Consider the following 18384-nt stretch of genomic DNA (forward strand, 5'->3'; position numbering starts at 1 on the left):
AATATGTGGAAAGCCAACAACAATAACAAGGATTTTAAGTATATGCATGTATGGAGGGTTCTCAAAGACTATGAGAAATATACTCCACAATCAGTTGCTCATTACTCTAACAAGAAGGCAAGGACATCTGAATCAGGGGGAAACACTTCAACATCAAATCCAGATACAAGTGTTGATTTAGATGACTCTAAAGTCCGCATTCATCCGATAGGGCAAAAGGCAGCGAAGAGGAAGGGCAGATCTAAAGCCAGAGAGGGCAACACAATGGAACATAGCATCGACAAAAAATGACAAGATATTAAAGAATATCAAATACAAAAAATGATTTTACGGAAAGCCGAGATCTTTCATAAGGATTATGAAACAACTTTATTTACATGAGAAAATGGTGGAAAAAATTAAACAGAGATAAGACCTAGTGTAGATGAGTTTACGTTTATTTTTATATATTATTATAATTTATGTCTTTTTATTTGATGCATTGTAATATTTATGTATTTTTTTAATTATTAATATTATTTCATGTTAGAAATTTATAAATTTAAATTTTATAAAAATTTAATGGTGTATAATGTAAAATATGAAGGAGAAATGAGAATTATATATAATGAAAAGTGTGGGACCCATGAAGGAGTTGTTAAGAGGTTTTTTGATAGTGGAAAGAGGTGTGAGGTTTTTAACTTTTGATGTGGTGCAGACGTGGCAATGAAGGAGCTCTCAATAGGCTCTAATCACTATGGATGCTCTTAGTATCTATTTCTAATTTATAGGAATTTTTTGATATAATTTTAATAAATTTAAATAACGGGTCAGGAGGTAGAGACCGTATCTGACTTACCTTGTCAATTTCTGATGCTCCCCCTGTAGAGTTGCGCTCTTGTGACGTTGCTTCCCCTTCTTCAATGCTTTCGATGCTCATTTCAGATGAACTCGCTTCGTCTTCTTCTTCTTGGTGACTTGCCATCAGCGCAAGTCCGACGTGGACTTCGATCTCTGACTCTGACGACGTTTTTGTTCCACGTTAGCTTTAAGTTTCTGTGCTTTGTTTGGGTCGGCTTCTTGTCCTTATCCTTGTTCTTTAATTTTGGCAGTTGTCTTTTGACATGCCCTTCTTCATTGCAGTGGTAGCATCTTACCTTTCTTTTCCTTCTTTTACCCTGCACTTGATTAAACTTATTAGCCTTAAATTTTTTTGAATTTCCTTACCATGAACGTCATTTCGTCATTGTCAAGGGATGTTTCGGACTCTGGTTCATCCATTTTTACCTTTAGAGCAATGTTTTGCATCGTCTTCGTTTTTATATCTGCATATCTAGATTCGTGAATTTCAAATGTTGAAAACAATTCCTATAAATAACTTTCCTCAAAGTCTTTAAAGATGAAATATCATCTACTAGGTTGACCATTCAGGAGTTTTAGAAAATGCATTAAGCGCGTACTTTAGCAAATCCCGGTTGGTTACCTTTTTTCTGAGATTCGTGAGTCCGATGATTTCTTTGATCTTAAGTGGAGGTGTGCGACAATTTCGCCTTCTTCTAACAGGAGGTTGCTGATATGGTTTCGGAGCAGGTCTCATGTTGCGAGTTTTGCCTTCGAGGTCCTTTCGTGTAGTTCCAGGAATTTATTCCAGAGCTCTTTGGTTGATCGTAGGCTCCGATCCGGTTGACCTCTTGTGATGATAACACGCTCAGCAGATGGAATTCTGCCTTACCGTTTGTCACGAAGTCGGCTTACTCCTTTTTCGTCCAATAATGTTCTTCTTTGTTCTTTGGTGCTACAAAATCATACTTCATTATAATTAATAATTTAAAATCTATTTTGAAAAATACCTCCATTTTCTTTTTCCAGTTCGCGAACTCCCCCTCGAATTTTGGTAGGTTGATGCTTGGTTTGGCTATCATCTTCTGTGCTTTAGTTGACGGTTAGTCCTTCTGAAGCGATTGGGCTCTGATATCACTTGTTGGTCTCTTGCGGCCAGCAAGAGGGAGGGTGAATTGTCTGAAAATAAAAATGCAAACCTTTCTTGACTTTTCAAGCTAATTTAATAAACACTTGTATAAACAGAATTAAGAAGCTAATTAAAAAGGAAGAGATAAATCTTTTACTTGGTTAGCAATTAGGAGATTGCTAATCCAAGACGTTAAAAGTTCACTAAAGTCTCCTTCGGGCGGAGAAGCCTCTTACAGAAGTTAAACCACCGAATTACAAAGCTAAACTGAAAGTATATCGTTTACAAGTGTTGTGTTTAGCTACTAGGATCAGGGCAGTATTTATAGCCCTAATTGGGGCGCCTGGAAGGGTTCTAGGCGTCTGGACGTGGATAAAACTTTATCCACGTCGCACCGGATCGCAATAGGTGGTGTTTCAATAAACTTTCTGGTTCGGGCGCCTAGACTCGCTCCGGGTGCCCGGACCTTGTTAAATCTGATCCGCAGTCGAGGGCGCCCTCAGCACCTGAAGTGGTCTGGGCGCCTGGAATCACTCTAGGATCCCGGACCATAGCAACAGCAAGTTTACTTTTCGTCCGACTTCCGCTTCGGCTCTGCTCGCTTGGGTGATTTTGACCATCTGGAATAGGGCTCACCCGAACCTATTTTCTGGCCTTCTTGTGCAACCTTCTGCTCTAGCTTCTCGTCCCTTGGAACCGTCGCGCGCTTCCTTCTCGTTCGCCAGCGTCTCTTCCGCAGCGCTTTGTACCTCAGATGCACCGAGCCCGTCGACTCTCTCCCGTGCCATCCTTCTCATTAGCTGTGTCTTTCGCTCGACTTCCTGTGCTCCTAAGTTCCTGTACACTCAAACACAGGGTATTAAAATATAACAGGACCTAACTTGGCTTGGTCGATCACATCAAAACTACCACGGGTACTTACACAAAGTGGACAATATCATGCCGTTGTGGAGATATGTGAACATCTTTTGGGCACAACAAATGGTATCAGAGCTATGATCTAGACTAGATGCCATATGGGGTGGCTTTGATTGAAGTTGAGGATTGGCCTGGAGCAGGTTAGGATGACTGGATGCTTGCGGGTAAGGCTCGAAGCAGATTAGGATGACTGGATACTCGCGGGGAGGCCTAGAATAGGTCAAGAGTAACTGGATGTTCACGTTAGAGGCCCAGACCATGTGAGTAATGATGGTCCTTTGTTTGAGGAGAGGATTGGTGGGATTCAATTAAATTCCCACATGGAAACATATGGAAAAGATCATGAGTTTAAAAGGATATAAGATATTTCCATTGGAACGAGGCATTTTGGGTAGAGTTGAATAGCAAAGCCATGAGGGCTTAAGCCCAAAGTGGACAATATCATGCCATTGTGGAGATATGTGAACATCCTTCGGTTGCAACAAATGATGTCAGAGCCATGATCCATACCAGATGCCATGTGGGGTGGCCTTGAACGAAGTTGAGGGTGAGCTCGGAGCAGGTCAGGATGACTGGATGCTTGCGGTAAAGGCCTGAAGCATCTAGTCACCCTGACCTACTCCGGACCTCCCCGCGAGCATTCGGTCATCTTGAGTTTCGGGTCTTTATCACAAACATCCGGTCATCCTGATCTGCTCCGGGCCCACTCTCAACTTCGTTCAAGGCCACTCCATATGACATTTGGTCTGGACTATGACTCTGATACCATTTGCTGTGACAAAAGGATGTTCACATATCTCCACAATGACATGATATTGTCTACTTTGGGTTTTGCTCTTCGACTCTACCCAAAAGGTCCCATGCCAATGGACCCATGATCTTTTCCATATGCTTCCAATGTGAGACTTTGATTGAATTCCAACAATCCTCCCTTCAAATGAAGGACTATCATTACTCTCATGGTCTGTGCCTCTCCGTGAACATCCAGTCACTCTTGACCTGTTCTAAGCCTCTCCGTGAGCATTCGGTCACCTTGACCTACTCCGGACCTTATCCGTAAGCATCCGGTCCCCTGACCTACTCCGGGCCCACCCTCAATTTTGTTCAAGGCCACCCCACATGACATCTGGTCTTGACCATGACTCTGATACCATTTGTTGCGACGGAAGGATGTTCACATATCTCCACAATGACATGATATTGTCCACTTTGGGCCTAAGCCCTTATGACTTTGCTCTTGGGCTTACCCAAAAGGCCTCATGCTAATAAAGATATTTTACATCCTTTCATCCTTTTAAACCCATAATCTTTTTCATATAATTCCAATATGGGATTTTAATTGAATCCGAACAAGATAACTAGTTATTATTGATTTGTTCTAACATTCTCTTACAGTTGATAATAAAGTTTTTGTCCCTCTTTTGGTGTTATTTTATATTATGGAATTTTCTATTTTGTGTAATAAATTGGACAATGATCAATATTTATGCTCCAACTTGAAAGGAGTGTTAGAGCTAATAATTATATGTAGGCGCTAAAGTTAATGACTAATCTCCACATTGGCTGTTATGCGAGAATCCTATATGTATGAGTGTAATTGTTCTACTTTAATAATACAATATAATTTTGTACATTTCTACTATAGCTAGTGCCTCATAAAAAAAACGAAGGAAATTTACTGTTGTCTCTACTTAAAAGAGCCAGATATTTGTAAATGCAATGGGATACTCTCTCTTTGGTTCAATGGCCAACATTCGCATCAGTGTCTTGTTCCTGCTCTTGACAGCTGATTTTAGGATTTGTTGGATGATGATATTCATTAGTTTAACTGGTTCTTCTGAAATTATGATAAGATGGTAATTTTTCATTTGAGGGTGGTTATATTGACCCATTAATTTTCGTACACTGGTATCCAGGGATTTGTGTGTATCCTCAAGGAATATATATATTTTTTCTTTATACAGAGTGATAGCCAACAGTAGTGCTCATGTCTGATGACAACTATTAATTTAATCATTAATTTTAAATATGTGGATCATGCATGTCTAGTTGTCGAGTTAGAATATAATTTTAATTGGTTAAGCAAGAAGGTAAGTGCTATGCTACTTCTTTGACGCTATACTTTCTAATTTTCTGTAATTCAGAATTATTTGTTGGCCATGGTACCTTGTTTTGTCTTGTCTAAAATTTTATCGTAAATTTAGGAATTTAAATTTCTAATGATATGACCGTATGTACAGACAGCTGAGGCAGCTATGACACCCATTGAGTCTACCTTTTCCTTGGACGTCAATTCAAAGTTAGACTGGTGAGACTCTGCACATATATATAAATTGTCTCTTTCTTAACCTTTATTTTCCAAGGGAGAAATTCTAAGAAGGCATTTTGTGAATTTTGATTTATTATTGGTTTCTAGTTTCAACTGTTTCAAATTTATTCAGGTGCATCACGCTACATGCAGAAGTCCCATTCTTTTAGCAAAGAAATCAAACCAATACAACATCGACTTGTTTTTGTATAGGAATCTAAAATAACTGTGACATGATGAGCCATCTTGGCTTACTGCATTTTAAACTTGTGGCTTCAAACTACACTGTATAGCTGGAAGGACAGTATTCATATGTTAGGGGTGGAAGAAATAATACAATGGAAAACGCTTGATGGAGTTTAAATTAAACACCAGCATAAGGTATCCGTGCTCTTTCAAAATTGCTATATTTCCCAAGTCATGGTAGCAAAAAAGGTGGAATCGGTCACCCCAATGGCCCCACACGGTCAGCTCCACGACCATCTATGAGGAGGTAAATCGGGAAGCTGTAGTTGGTTAGTGTGGGAAGAGCTTTTTTTCCTCAGCTTTGCCGAGATTCAAATCCTTGCCCTATGGTAGTAACTCTGTCCTGCACTAGACAACTCAACCGGGGTTATATTTCCTAAGTCATGGTGGCAAAAGGCTAATACGCTCGCCCTCAACGCCCCTGTCAACCCGTCCTAGGCCGAGGTAAATCACGGGCGGCTACTAGCCTTTGGAATAGTGACTAGCGCATAAGAGAGACATTTACCTCGGCTTTGTCGAGATTTGAATCTCAGATATCATGGTGGCAACACCTCATGGGCTAGCCACTAAACCGTCCCGAGGGGACTATATTTCCTAAGTCATGAACCTTAGAGTGGTTGTTAGACTTGAGAGATGATGAGACTTATAGTAACCTGTTTAGATTAGTTGTATTTTATTTATTTTTTTGGTACTTTCATTACGATGTAAAATGCCTGTGATTATGGAAAATTGTTTCTATTGCAGGGAGGCTATTGGCAAGATTCTTGCTCGAGGCCACAGTCGTGTCCCTGTCTATTCAGGGAACCCAAAGAATATTATAGGCCTTTTGTTGGTGGGTACAAGTTATCATTTCCTTTTTTCACAGTTTCATATTTGTTTCATCAACCTTGTAAATTTGTGCTTGTCTGATCTCATGTGGTACTTTGCTTGTTATATCAGGTGAAGAGTCTTCTTACAGTTCGACCTGAAACTGAAACCCCTGTCAGTGCTATATCAATTAGAAGAATCCCTAGGTATTTACCTTGTTGTATATTCTTGTTTCATGTTAATGAAATGATGTTCTCATATTTGGAATTTTCAGAGTGCCTGCAGATATGCCTCTATATGACATACTGAATGAATTTCAGAAAGGAAGCAGTCATATGGCTGCTGTTGTCAAATCTAAAGGGAAACCTAAGAGCACTCCACCTGTTGATGGTGAAAAATTTCGAGAAAATAAGGAATTGAGTGTTGAATCCAATGTCACAACCCCTTTGTTGTCTAAAGCCAATGAAAGCTTGGACAATGTTGTTATCAACATTGATAGGTTTGAAAATAAACCCACAGCTTTGCTACAGAATGATGCGGAAGCAAAGGTAGTTTCTCGATTGACAGAAGATACTGAAGAGGGAGAAGTTATTGGGATCATCACACTTGAGGACGTTTTTGAGGAACTCCTACAGGTAAAGTCAAAAATCTTCACACTTGACATGGCATCATTAGTTTCATTCATTCTATGCGCTAGATTGCTCTCTTTGGGTAGCAGTTGGATGTTAAATATACCACTGAGTGGAATACAGTTGACCTCATTTTTGTTTTATGTTAACCGCAAACAAAATATTCCACATGCAGGAGGAGATAGTTGATGAGACAGACGAATATGTTGATGTTCATAAAAGGTATCACATGAGATGATTTTGGCAATATGTTTTCTCTCTTTCACCCCTGTAGTTTAAAGATCAGTTTTCAGGATACGTGTGGCTGCTGCCGCTGCTGCTTCTTCAGTTGCACGTGCTCGTCTTATAGGAGGTTAACTAAACAAAAATCAGTGGTGAGTATCTTCAAAATTTCAAGTTAAAACCACAAGATCAGCTTAAAAATCTGAGAAAATCATATGAAGATTAGTATCTAGCCAAACTTTCCCTGTTCTCAACTTTGAGCTTACAATTTTTTAGAAGATCTAGGTTTATGAGTGACCATTATTTAGTTTCACACAAAAAGAACTTGAGGTTTTCTATGTAAAATTTCAGTTTAGTTCTGGTGTCATACTTTTGAACAGAACCAACCCAAAGTAATGGTTTAAACTAACTTTCTAAGCATTAGTATTTATAACACTGAACCAAGCTGTAGTACAAAGAATTTCAGTTTTGTTAGAATTCAGTTTATTTGGTTTTGTTCGAATGTAGCTCAAGCCTCTTGCAGTGCAGTAATCTTACAATGAATCATTCCTCTCTTTCAGGGGGCTCTAAATAGGCAAGGGCAGCATCCGCCGGGCATCCTAAAGAAACCCACCGAAGGAGATTCGTACACTCCCCGGCATCAAGTAAGTTTGGTGGAACCGCTCCTGGGAACCAAAAGATAACATCTGCAAAGTTTTGTCAAAGTAGTGCCGTTGCGTATCATCAGCTCAGTGATGCAGGTGTAAGAGTTATTTGTTGCTGGCCGAGCAATGCAATTAGCAATTGCAATTTGTCTTACAGTAAAAATAAGTAGTTTGTTGCTAGCCTAGGGATGTAATTGCCAATTGCAACTTGTCTCGTAGTAAAATAAGGACGGACGATATGGCGACTTGGAGGAGGCGAAACCCGATTCGGATTCGAATATCTGTATGGTTGATTTGGAGCCCCGTTTCTGGGGTATAATTTTGCAGAACAAAGATGTGCTATTTGAATGCTCGCAGGAAATTGTAGTTTGTGGATTTAATTCTCGTTGTAAACAGAGCACCTTCGCCTTCTGCCACTGTAAACAGATATCCCCAAAAACAAACCTTACTCGTCGAAGTCGCCTCATCCGGTGGGACCTCGGTCCCTTTCCCCGCTCTTTTACCAATCACTCGGTGGAGTACAAACCTGTGGTTGGGTGGCTTGGTCTCCATTAATACATCTCACCATTCCCTTCCAGTTTTTCATCTTCCCCCCAATTCGTTCTCTCTTTCTCCTCGCCATCGCTGGTTCCTTTCTTGCTCGCATTGGAAACCCTAGACAGATTCCGTTCCGATCGGCTTCGATCTCGCTCTTCTCGGATGGGTGGCGGCAGGGTCTGCTCCTCCGCCTGGCCTTCCTTGTCCGCTTCGTCCTCGCCGTCGCTCAACGCGGCCTCTCCGTCCGAGACGGCTTCGACGTCCGTCACGGACACCGTGAACGGATCGCACCATTTCAAGATCTCCGGATATTCGCTGCTTAAGGGGATTGGCGTCGGCAAATACACGACGTCGGACACGTTCACCGTGGGGGGTTACGACTGGGCCGTCTACTTCTACCCCGATGGGAAGAGCGCGGAGGACGCTGCGGCGTATGTTTCTCTGTTCATCGCGCTGGCTAGCGAGGGGACTGACGTCAGGGCGCTGTTCGAGCTGACGCTTCTCGATCAGAGCGGCAGGGAGCGGCACAAGGTCCACAGCCACTTTGGAAGGAGGCTTGAGAGCGGCCCCTACGCACTCAAGTACCGAGGCAGCATGTGGTGAGTTTGGTTGATCACAAGCCTTGCATTGCTTTTTAATTTTTGTTTGTTCTATTTTCGAACTTATTTCTTGAACATTGTTAAACTACTTCGGTGCTATACGCTAGTTTTTCTTATCATCTCTACTTGTCATCTGGTGCAAAAACTATATGAGAGTAATTGGGTATACCTTCAATAGCGTTAAAATGAGAAAATAGGTTGACATGACATAGGCATGTTCAAATGACATCAATAGATTCCATACTTTGAAGAGTTAGACGGTGTAAGGGATATAGTGTGACCAAAGAAAACACTTATCAATTGTAATAATGAATGATTTTATTGATTGAAAAATACAAGGGATATAGCCTTGAATAGAACTCAATGGAGGGATAAGCTTCACGTTGGTGGCCACTGTAAAAGTTCAAACTTCCAATTAAATATTATAGTGATTTAAAGAAACTATATAATTATTGAAGTGGGTAATGAAATTGATTCAGCTGATAGATAAGCTAATATTCTGTCTCGTTTGTTTACTTTTATTCATTTTGTGTGCACGTGAAGACTATATACGTGTTTCTTTAAAATATAGTATTTTGCAGGAATGCACACTATGGATGATTAATTACAGGGATGTGGTTTTCTTTGCACAGGGGCTATAAGCGTTTTTACAAAAGAACTGCTTTAGAGACATCAGATTACCTTAAAGATGATTATCTCTTAGTTAATTGTACTGTTGGTGTTGTTAGATCACATACTGAGGCACCCAAGATCTACACCATAGCAGTACCACCTTCTAACATAGCACAGCATTTTGGTCAGCTTCTACAAGGTGGAGAGGGGACTGATGTGAGTTTTGAGGTTGATGGTGAGATATACAATGCTCATAAATTGGTACTTGCAGCTCGATCACCTGTTTTCAGGGCCCAACTTTTTGGTCCAATGAAAGACAGGAACATGCATTGCTTAAAGATTGAAGATATGGAAGCTCTTGTTTTTAAGGTAGCCTATTCTCGTCGACTCGCTAATTGAGTTGTTTGTTCTCATCTTTACCATGTAACTTGCACATCATTAGCCAGAGTTGTCCTTGATCTAGCTTCTTTTCTTTTTCTTTTTTAAACTTAACAAACTCATTCTTGGACCATAGTGATAGAATATCTGTGTCTTGTTTCGTATCTCTTAGCTTTCATGCTCAATAATGGTGGTTCACTTCATAGCAAGCTTATCCTCTTTGTGCTAGTATGATCAAATTGAAAGAATTTAATGCAATTTGATTTTGATCTGTTATGGCTATACAATTGCCACAATTATGTTGAATGTGAATGAATGAATTTGTAAAATTTTTTGATGAAGATTGAGACCCATACTTATTTGACATTTAGACAAACAACATATTTTCATTTGTTGGACAATGCAAATATATAACCTGTTAGTGCATTGAAAAGAATTTTATATGACTAATAAAATAGCTCCTTTACACTGTATTTGGGCCCACACCTTACGTGAAATACCTAGAGCATCATCTGTCTCCAGGGCTTATTATGAATTTTTACTAGGTCCGGACCTCCCCCGCCTCCTTTGTTAAGGTTCCCCACATGGCTTCATCTTGACAATGACTTTGATACCACTTGTTGGGCCAATGAAATTCACATATCTTCACAATTATATGATATTGTCCACTTTGGGCCTAAGCTCTCATGAATTTATTTTTGAGCTCTACCCAAAAGATCTCATATCAATGGAGATATCTTCCATCTTATAAACCCATGATCTTCTATTTCCAATGTGGGACTTTAATTGTAATCCCAACAATTACTTAGCTGCGTGATTAGCACTTTGTTGCACCCTTCCTTTGTTTTTGAGATAAATGATTAACCTATTAACTTTACCATGGGATAATAGCAAATTGTCTTGCGTTTGAATCCAGCCAGTTTGCAATATACAAAATGGATACCCTGTTAGTTGAATTAGTTATATGTACGCTTCATCTAGTCTAGTCTTGTTCTTGACCCATGAGGTACTTTTAATAAGCTAATGCATAGAAATTGTCCTTTCAAAAATACTGAAGCTTCTGGGTAAGTTGTTAGCCTGTTAACTTTAACAGTGGTTGTACCATGTGCTTTAGATACTTATGTTACATCTGCCATATAGATATTAAATTTGGTGGATGTTAAAACTATGGTTAGTGTTAGCTTGCTACTTTCGCTAGTTGGCCTCTCACAAGGATATTTAATTTTGATATTGACTGCTTTACTCATCTGCATACTGTTTTATTTATTTCTTCTATTACCCGGCTTCCCACTAAAGTTCTCATTGTTATCGCCTATGAGGTGACCATTTTGTGCCACTCAATCCATTCCCCAATGGGGGTTTATGATGCTCAAGAATTTAGAGATTTTGGTAGATAAATGGTGAACGATATTCATAGGACTTTCCATCGTGTGGAGAGTATGTGGGAGGCTTGTGTGCATGAGTAATCTTCCTGAAATAAGATGAAAACCAACACATTGTTTGTAAAAATGTTGTATGCATCTGATGACTCATATGAGCTAGTTGGAACACTTTATTATTTAAATAATTGGCTTGATCATTTCTTCAGACTTCAGTGATAAAATCTAGTTCATGTCTGGAAGTTGGATCAAATATGCAAGATCTGAGTGAATTGTGTGATTATAAAGATTAAGCCTCAGGAAATGTTTTCATACAGTGTGTTTTCTACAACTTGAGTTGTATAACTGTGTGCTAGACGAAGTTATTCAAGTTGTAAATCACTCTAAGGTTAAACAAAATCCTTATCTTTACTCTCTTTCTATATTACAATTAAAAAGCTACTTGCTAATGGACGAGAGTAGCAATGATAGTGCCTGATAAGTGATGTTACTAGAATAGTAATTTATTGAATTTATATAACAATCAATTCATAAAATTAACAAGTTCGCTGGAATATGCAAATACAAAGAACAAGTGATTTCACAATGTTAATAATGATATTTCAGAAAGATTAGTTAATTGAGAAAATTCTCATTCTAGTTGTTATCCTTTCAGCAAAAAGAGGAGAGAAAGAAGGTAAAAATAAAAGGTGGGAGATTAATATCCATTATTTGTTAGGGTGGAAGGAAGATTGAATGAAAGGCAGTTGCCTAGGCGGTTTGCTTGGGACTGTGTTGCTTAGATGCTGGGTGACCCTCTTAGAGAGTGGCCGATTCAGACCACCTAGGCTTCAAAAGTGTCCAGGCTGTCTATTTAAGGTGGTCTTGGCAATTCATGCTGGTTTAAGAAAAAAAAACTAGTTTTTGTTTATTAGTTATTGGTCATTTAATAATAAAAAGTAATTGTAATTCTTCCCATTAGCCCATCTGACCACCCTTGTTCAATTAGTTGTTGACACAGTTTTGCAAATTTAGACTCTGATATAGCTGGCTGAAATGATTTTCAATAAGATTAGGGATTAGATCAAACATTTGCACATCATATCTAACCAGATTAGTAAATTGACAGTTGCAAGTCATTCTCTTAATGCATCCCGTTGTCGAATTGTTCCATTACATTCCTCTGAATATTCTTACCTCATATTTAGAGTTCTTTGGTTGTTACTTCTTGGTCATTTGAGATACTTGGACTTGAACATCAATGCATCATCCACATGCTCAGTTATCACCTATCATATGGTTTATTATTTTCAAAACTAGGATTATCTAGGAAGACTTGAGTATTGAAACTTTAGGGCCACATCATTTGTTTCTACGTTTGTATTTATTGTTTTTCTATGATAACAGAGATCTTGAATGAAGCCTGTAGTATGTTCGGCATCATCTTGGTAATGTTAAGCATCGAATTCACTTTTCATGCATGCAAGGGTGTGCATGAGTGCTATTTGCTAGTAAAAGAGAATATCGTAACCAGTATCACTTCATTTCCTCGCTACTTTAGTAAGATTGATGTGCTAGCACACACCTGATTATGGTGATCCTTCAATTGGATTTTCATAACTTGGTATTTTTCTTGTCAGGCTCTACTCCATTTCATATATTGGGATTCTTTACCTGACATGGAAGACCTTGTTGGTCTAAACGTGAAATGTGCTTCTACTCTAATGGCTCAACATATGCTTGCTGCCGCTGATCGCTATGCATTGGATAGGCTTAAACTGCTATGTGAAGCAAAGCTGTGTGAGGATGTTGCCATAAATACTGTGGCTACAACTCTAGCACTTGCTGAACAGCATCATTGTTTTCAGCTTAAATCAGTATGTCTCAAGTTTGTTGCATTACCTGAGAACTTGCGAGGTGCAATTAGTATTCAACCTTACCGCCTATTTCATAATAGCATCTTGAATACACTAATTCAAAATTCTCATCGTGTTTCCTTTTGATGAATTTTGCAGCCGTGATGCAAACTGAGGGATTCGAACACTTGAAGCTCAGTTGCCCATCTATTCTAGCTGAGCTTCTAGAATATGTTGTCAGAATCGGAGAAAACTCCGTAGTCTATACAAAAGATACCCTCGACGGCAGTGATGCAAATGGAAGGCGAGTGAAACCTCGGCTATAATGTCGCGGCGCAAGGGACTCACCATTGTCAAAAGCTCACTCACTATTTGTAAAGATTGTAAATTTGTGTTAACACTTAAATATCCTGGGTAACTCACTCCTGCAGTCCTGCCTCTTGTACCTCTTTATTAACCCCTAGGGAGAGCCAAACTGAGCTTGTCAAAAGTCCAGTTACATTTCCTGAGGGTAACACCTAAGGAACCGTCGTTGTGGAAACGGCTTGCATTGTACAATGTGTAGAACGCCAATTCTAATCCTTCATTGTTAGCTTGCTGCATCCATTTGTCCATCACCATGTGTAGCCGAGCCACTAATCATGTGATTGATTTGTAGAATGGAGTAAGGGTTAAATTCTAGTGAAGTCGGTGAACAATGGCCTCACACATGAGAGCTTGCTTGAAAGGATTTACTTCCTTTCAATAGGGTGGGGGTGGGGGCTGGGGGCTGGGGGTGATTGATTTTACTTTTGTAGAATTTTTACTCAATTATTTGCTCTGAACGTTTATAAGTCGTTTAGCAGTTTAAATATTGGTGAAATTTTGACAGTGATTTTGTTCCAATTGAAGGATTTATTTGCTTCCTGTAAGTTTTTTGTAATTTTTGGAAAAAGTGTGATAAAAAACAGGGCTAAAAACTTTAAAGAATGTCTTTTTTCCTCCAAATCACCCAGGTGTCCCACTTTAATTTGTTACAAAAAGTCGTTGTACCTTATTATTCAGTCGGGTATAATTATCTAATTGTTTTTAAGTATGTTCATATTATTACTCCCATCTAAACCAAGCTAGGTTATAGTAGTGATAATTTTATAATTACTATAATGTGGATTCAGCTCATTTTATTTATTATTTACGTGGTAGTAATTATAATTTTATAATTAATCGAACTCTCCTTTTAAAAAGTATTGGAGGTGTCTTAATTCATCCGAGACGTCTAGGTGAAGCTCATCTGCTCTATGGACGTTAGCTTCTAGCTACTCCAAGGCGTCTTCAGTAGATCTAAGACGTCTCCAATGCTTTGACTCGGGGCACCTCCATAAAATTGAGATGCCTTTATTGCTAAAAGTCCATTCTTGAAGATTTGTTCTTAGGCGCCTCCAATTATCCAAGGTGCTTCCACAGTTGAAACTTCATCTTTGAATATTTGTTCTTGGGCACCTCTAATTAGCCGAGGGGCCCTGAACATTGTCTATCCTAGCTTGATTTTTTACTTCGAGCCCTTGCTAAGTAGAATTAGTCCATACAGAAAAATTACCTATAAAATAAAGTTGGCATATATAATTAAATTATGAATTAAATCTTGTCTGGCGCAACTAGGATCTTGTCTTAGTCTTAACTTAGATTTCTAAAATAAATCTATGTTAAACCAACGCTTACAGTCCTATTGGGACTCATTCTCATTAGATCTCTCTTCTCCAGTGACTTATTTTATTTATCATTTGCAGAATTACTTAACTTGTCGTCTGACTCATCAGGTTTTCCTATCAAATGCCCCATCTAGACTTTAATCAACTATCAGGTCCTACAAATCCAACTGAACTTACTGCCAGATATCAAGTCCTATATTGACTTATCTGGGCTTCCTACTAGTTATCAGGTCCTCCAGACCTAACTGGACTTCATCCTATGTCAGGTTCTCTAGACCCGTCAAGTTCTTTACTCTACATATTTGGTAAATACATTAGATCATACATAATCTAATTTTAACCATTTATCATGCATCAAAACCTGAGTTTGATTATTAGTAATGATTGCACAAATAATCTCTCTTTTTTTGATGTAATGACAACTTATGTTAAAGTTAGGAAAAAATATACCCAAAAATAACAGCATCATCATGTCATGATTATGTTAAGAGAAAAAATATTAAGTATTTCATTTATTCTCTTAAGCATGATTTTTCTTTCTTAACCAATTATCCTCCCTTTTAACCTTCATCACTTCATCAAAACATGTGGCAAAAAGATGATTCGCTCACTCCCAGCGCTCCCGTCAATTCATCCCTGGGCCAATATGGAGGAGGAAAATTATGGGTGACTATTAGCCATTAGTGCAGGTGGCAAGACATTGGGAGGGGGGGGGGGGGGGGGGGGGGGAAGCATGTTCGGACACGCCGAGTTTTGACCCTAAGACCTTATATGGTAACACTCCATGTCTTAACCATCACACCACCCCCGAGGAGACAACCTTCATCAAAACATGCAAAGTAGGTTAATAAGTAGTAAACAAATCAAACTAACAATTTATAAAAAGATTATCAAGCAACTTATCATCCCAAAGAATTTCAAACAAATATCCCTTTTAACACTTTTTAAATAATGTAATTTTTGTTTCAAAATGTTGTACTTAAAAGGTTAAAGGAACAATTTTAGTATTGAGAAGTAGATCTTAAGGAATGTTTTTTAAACATATTTTCAAAGTATAGGTTTTCATAAGGAATTTATAGCAAAAATATTTGCAAGATCATAATGCATTTTTCAAGCTAAACATAGAAAAGGCTTTTCAAACTTTATATCATGATGCTTTTTCAAAAATAGTTAGGGTTTTCAAGCTATTTTTCAAAATATGCTAAATAAAAAAATTTTGAGCCTATTTGGAAAAGGATGCTTTCAAAATATTATTCAAAGGATTTTTAAAATATTTTTCAAAAGGATTTTTACAATAGATTTTTAAAATATCTTTCAATGTTGTGCTAAGTTTCTTAAAACTCTATTTTGTTTCAAAGAAATATTTTGAGGGGAAAAAAATTTAAAACAACCATATTTTAAAAAGAGTGTTTTCAAAAATATTTTCCAAAGGAGGTTTTCAATAATTATTTTTCAAAAAGTATTTATTTTCAAAATGATTATTTAATTTTTAAAAACACTTATGTTTGATAACTTTAACAATTAAAAAAACTATATATATATTTTTAAAAATAAAGATAACATTTTTCAAAACTCTTATAAAGTTTTTCAAATATATTTTATAAAATATTTTATTTTGAACCTTTCTCAAAATGTCTTTTTAATATAATATCCTCCTTAGCCTAACATTCTCTTTACGATAGATGTTTTTGTTTTAAAAAAAAAATATTCTAATTTCTAGGCAAGCAAAATAATACACCAATCGATTTTTTTTTTAATTAATTACTTAGCATTTCAACCGTACTAAATTTTCAACCATGCAAATTTTATGAGTTTGAAGAGATGTTTAATTCAATGATTTGTCTAAGGTAGAATTTTTGGAATTCATTAATTAAATTTGAATTTTGATTAATATCAATTAATTTGTTTAATTTAAGTTAGTCATGAGTTTAATTTTTAATTAGATTAAGTTAATTTAAAATTGATTGTTAAAAAAATTATTTTAAGTTAATTAATTCTGGAATGCATTTCGTATTAAATTATTACATTAAATTAAAATTAATCGAGTTATTTTCAGATTAATAATTAATAAAATTTGAATTAATTTGATTAGTTAATTTAGGATTAAATAAAATTTGATTAATTATTTATTAAGTTATTGCTCTCTATTAATTTTGAATTAAGTTACTTAAGTTAGATTTTATTAAGTTAAAATGGATTTTGTATTTAATTAATTAAATTAATTAAGTAGATTAATTAATTTTGAATTAGATTAATTTTTAATTTGATTAAGTTAATTATTGATTATGAAGTTAAATTAGAGTTAATTATTCTTAGGATTTATTATTAATTATTACTCTTATTAATATTAATTAATATTTAAATATTAAATTGATTAAAATAAGATTGATTAATTTTAACTATAATTAAATTTTAATTAAATTTTCTTTACATTTAATCTTAATTAAATTTACTTTTACGTTTTTAATTTTAATATTTTAATTTTAATGTTTTTTGATTTTAAGTTAAGTTGAGATTAGATTTAAATTAAAGTTAAGTTAAGTTTTAATTTAAGTTTTATTTACATTTTAATTAAACTTTAGATCTGGGTTTAAGTTTTAATTTAATTTGTATTTATTTACGTTTTAATTAAACTTTGGATTTGAATTTAAAGTGTTAATTAAATTTGGATTTGTTTAAATTTGAAATTCTTTGAATTAATCATTAATTAATTATAAATCAAATTAATTTTATTTTAATTTGTATTTAATAATAATTAATTTGAATTTCTCCTTATTCATCTCACTCGATTTAATTTTTCAAATAAGGTAATCATATAGTTTTTTGAGATGAATTACTTGTTTTTCCGGGGGTGATTTTAACTTGTGTTAGATTAAGTGTAGTTTTGATCCTCCAAGCAAGTTTTCTTGAATAAGCTTTGAGGTCATGGTGAGTCACTTATACATCATTTGAGTAATTACGCTTCTTAGTCAAAGATTTTTAATTAGTCTCACCCAGAGGATTTAGTACTAAACTTTATTCTTAACAAGTTAGAATTATTCCATATTTATATAGCCCTAATTAGCCAAATGAATAGGTCATATTTTTGAGATGCCAATTAATTTGGAGCTCCCTGAGTCATACATTCCATATTCTATATTGAATTTTGATTAATTGAATTGAAATCAATCTAAATTAATTAATTACTTAATTACTTTTCAGATTAATTTTTAATTCTTAATTTAATGTATTAACTTTATTTTTTTGATTTTTAATTAATGTTGATCCAATTCAATATGTTTTTTAAATATAAATTAATTTTAATTTTATTTAAATTTAGCATTTTTTAATTTAAACTTATCTTATCATAAATTTCTGAATTTGTAATATTTAAGTTATAGTTTTTTATTTTAATCTTTTGATTTAAGTTATTATTTATTGAATTTATCCTTTTTATGTTTTAGAATTTGTTTCAAAAATTTTTAGATTTAATTTTAAATTATGATTTAATCTTATATTTTAAATATTTATATTTGAATTCATAATATTAACTTTCAAAATTATCTTGTTATTAATTAAATTTTTATCTTATGATATTTTAATATTTATTTTATTTTTTTTTATTTCAATTTTTTATAATTTAATTTTGATTTTA

At 35.8% G+C, this 18384-nt stretch overlaps 1 protein-coding gene and 1 pseudogene across 1 annotated transcript; both read left to right on the forward strand.

The window, feature by feature from the left end:
- The window catches only part of LOC121971674, a 56877-nt pseudogene extending 48803 nt beyond the window's left edge, over positions 1-8074 (forward strand).
- Positions 8075-8227: 153 nt separating this feature from the next.
- LOC121971675 (BTB/POZ and MATH domain-containing protein 1-like) lies at positions 8228-13664 on the forward strand. The gene is made up of 4 exons (XM_042523055.1): positions 8228-8858; positions 9491-9839; positions 12847-13123; positions 13222-13664. The coding sequence occupies exons 1-4, from the start codon at positions 8422-8424 to the stop codon at positions 13386-13388; spliced, it is 1230 nt and encodes a 409-aa protein (XP_042378989.1). The 5' UTR covers positions 8228-8421; the 3' UTR covers positions 13389-13664.
- The last annotated feature ends 4720 nt before the right edge of the window (positions 13665-18384 follow it).

The sequence above is a fragment of the Zingiber officinale genome, chromosome 4A (genome assembly GCF_018446385.1).
Source record: "Zingiber officinale cultivar Zhangliang chromosome 4A, Zo_v1.1, whole genome shotgun sequence".
NCBI lineage: Eukaryota > Viridiplantae > Streptophyta > Magnoliopsida > Zingiberales > Zingiberaceae > Zingiber > Zingiber officinale.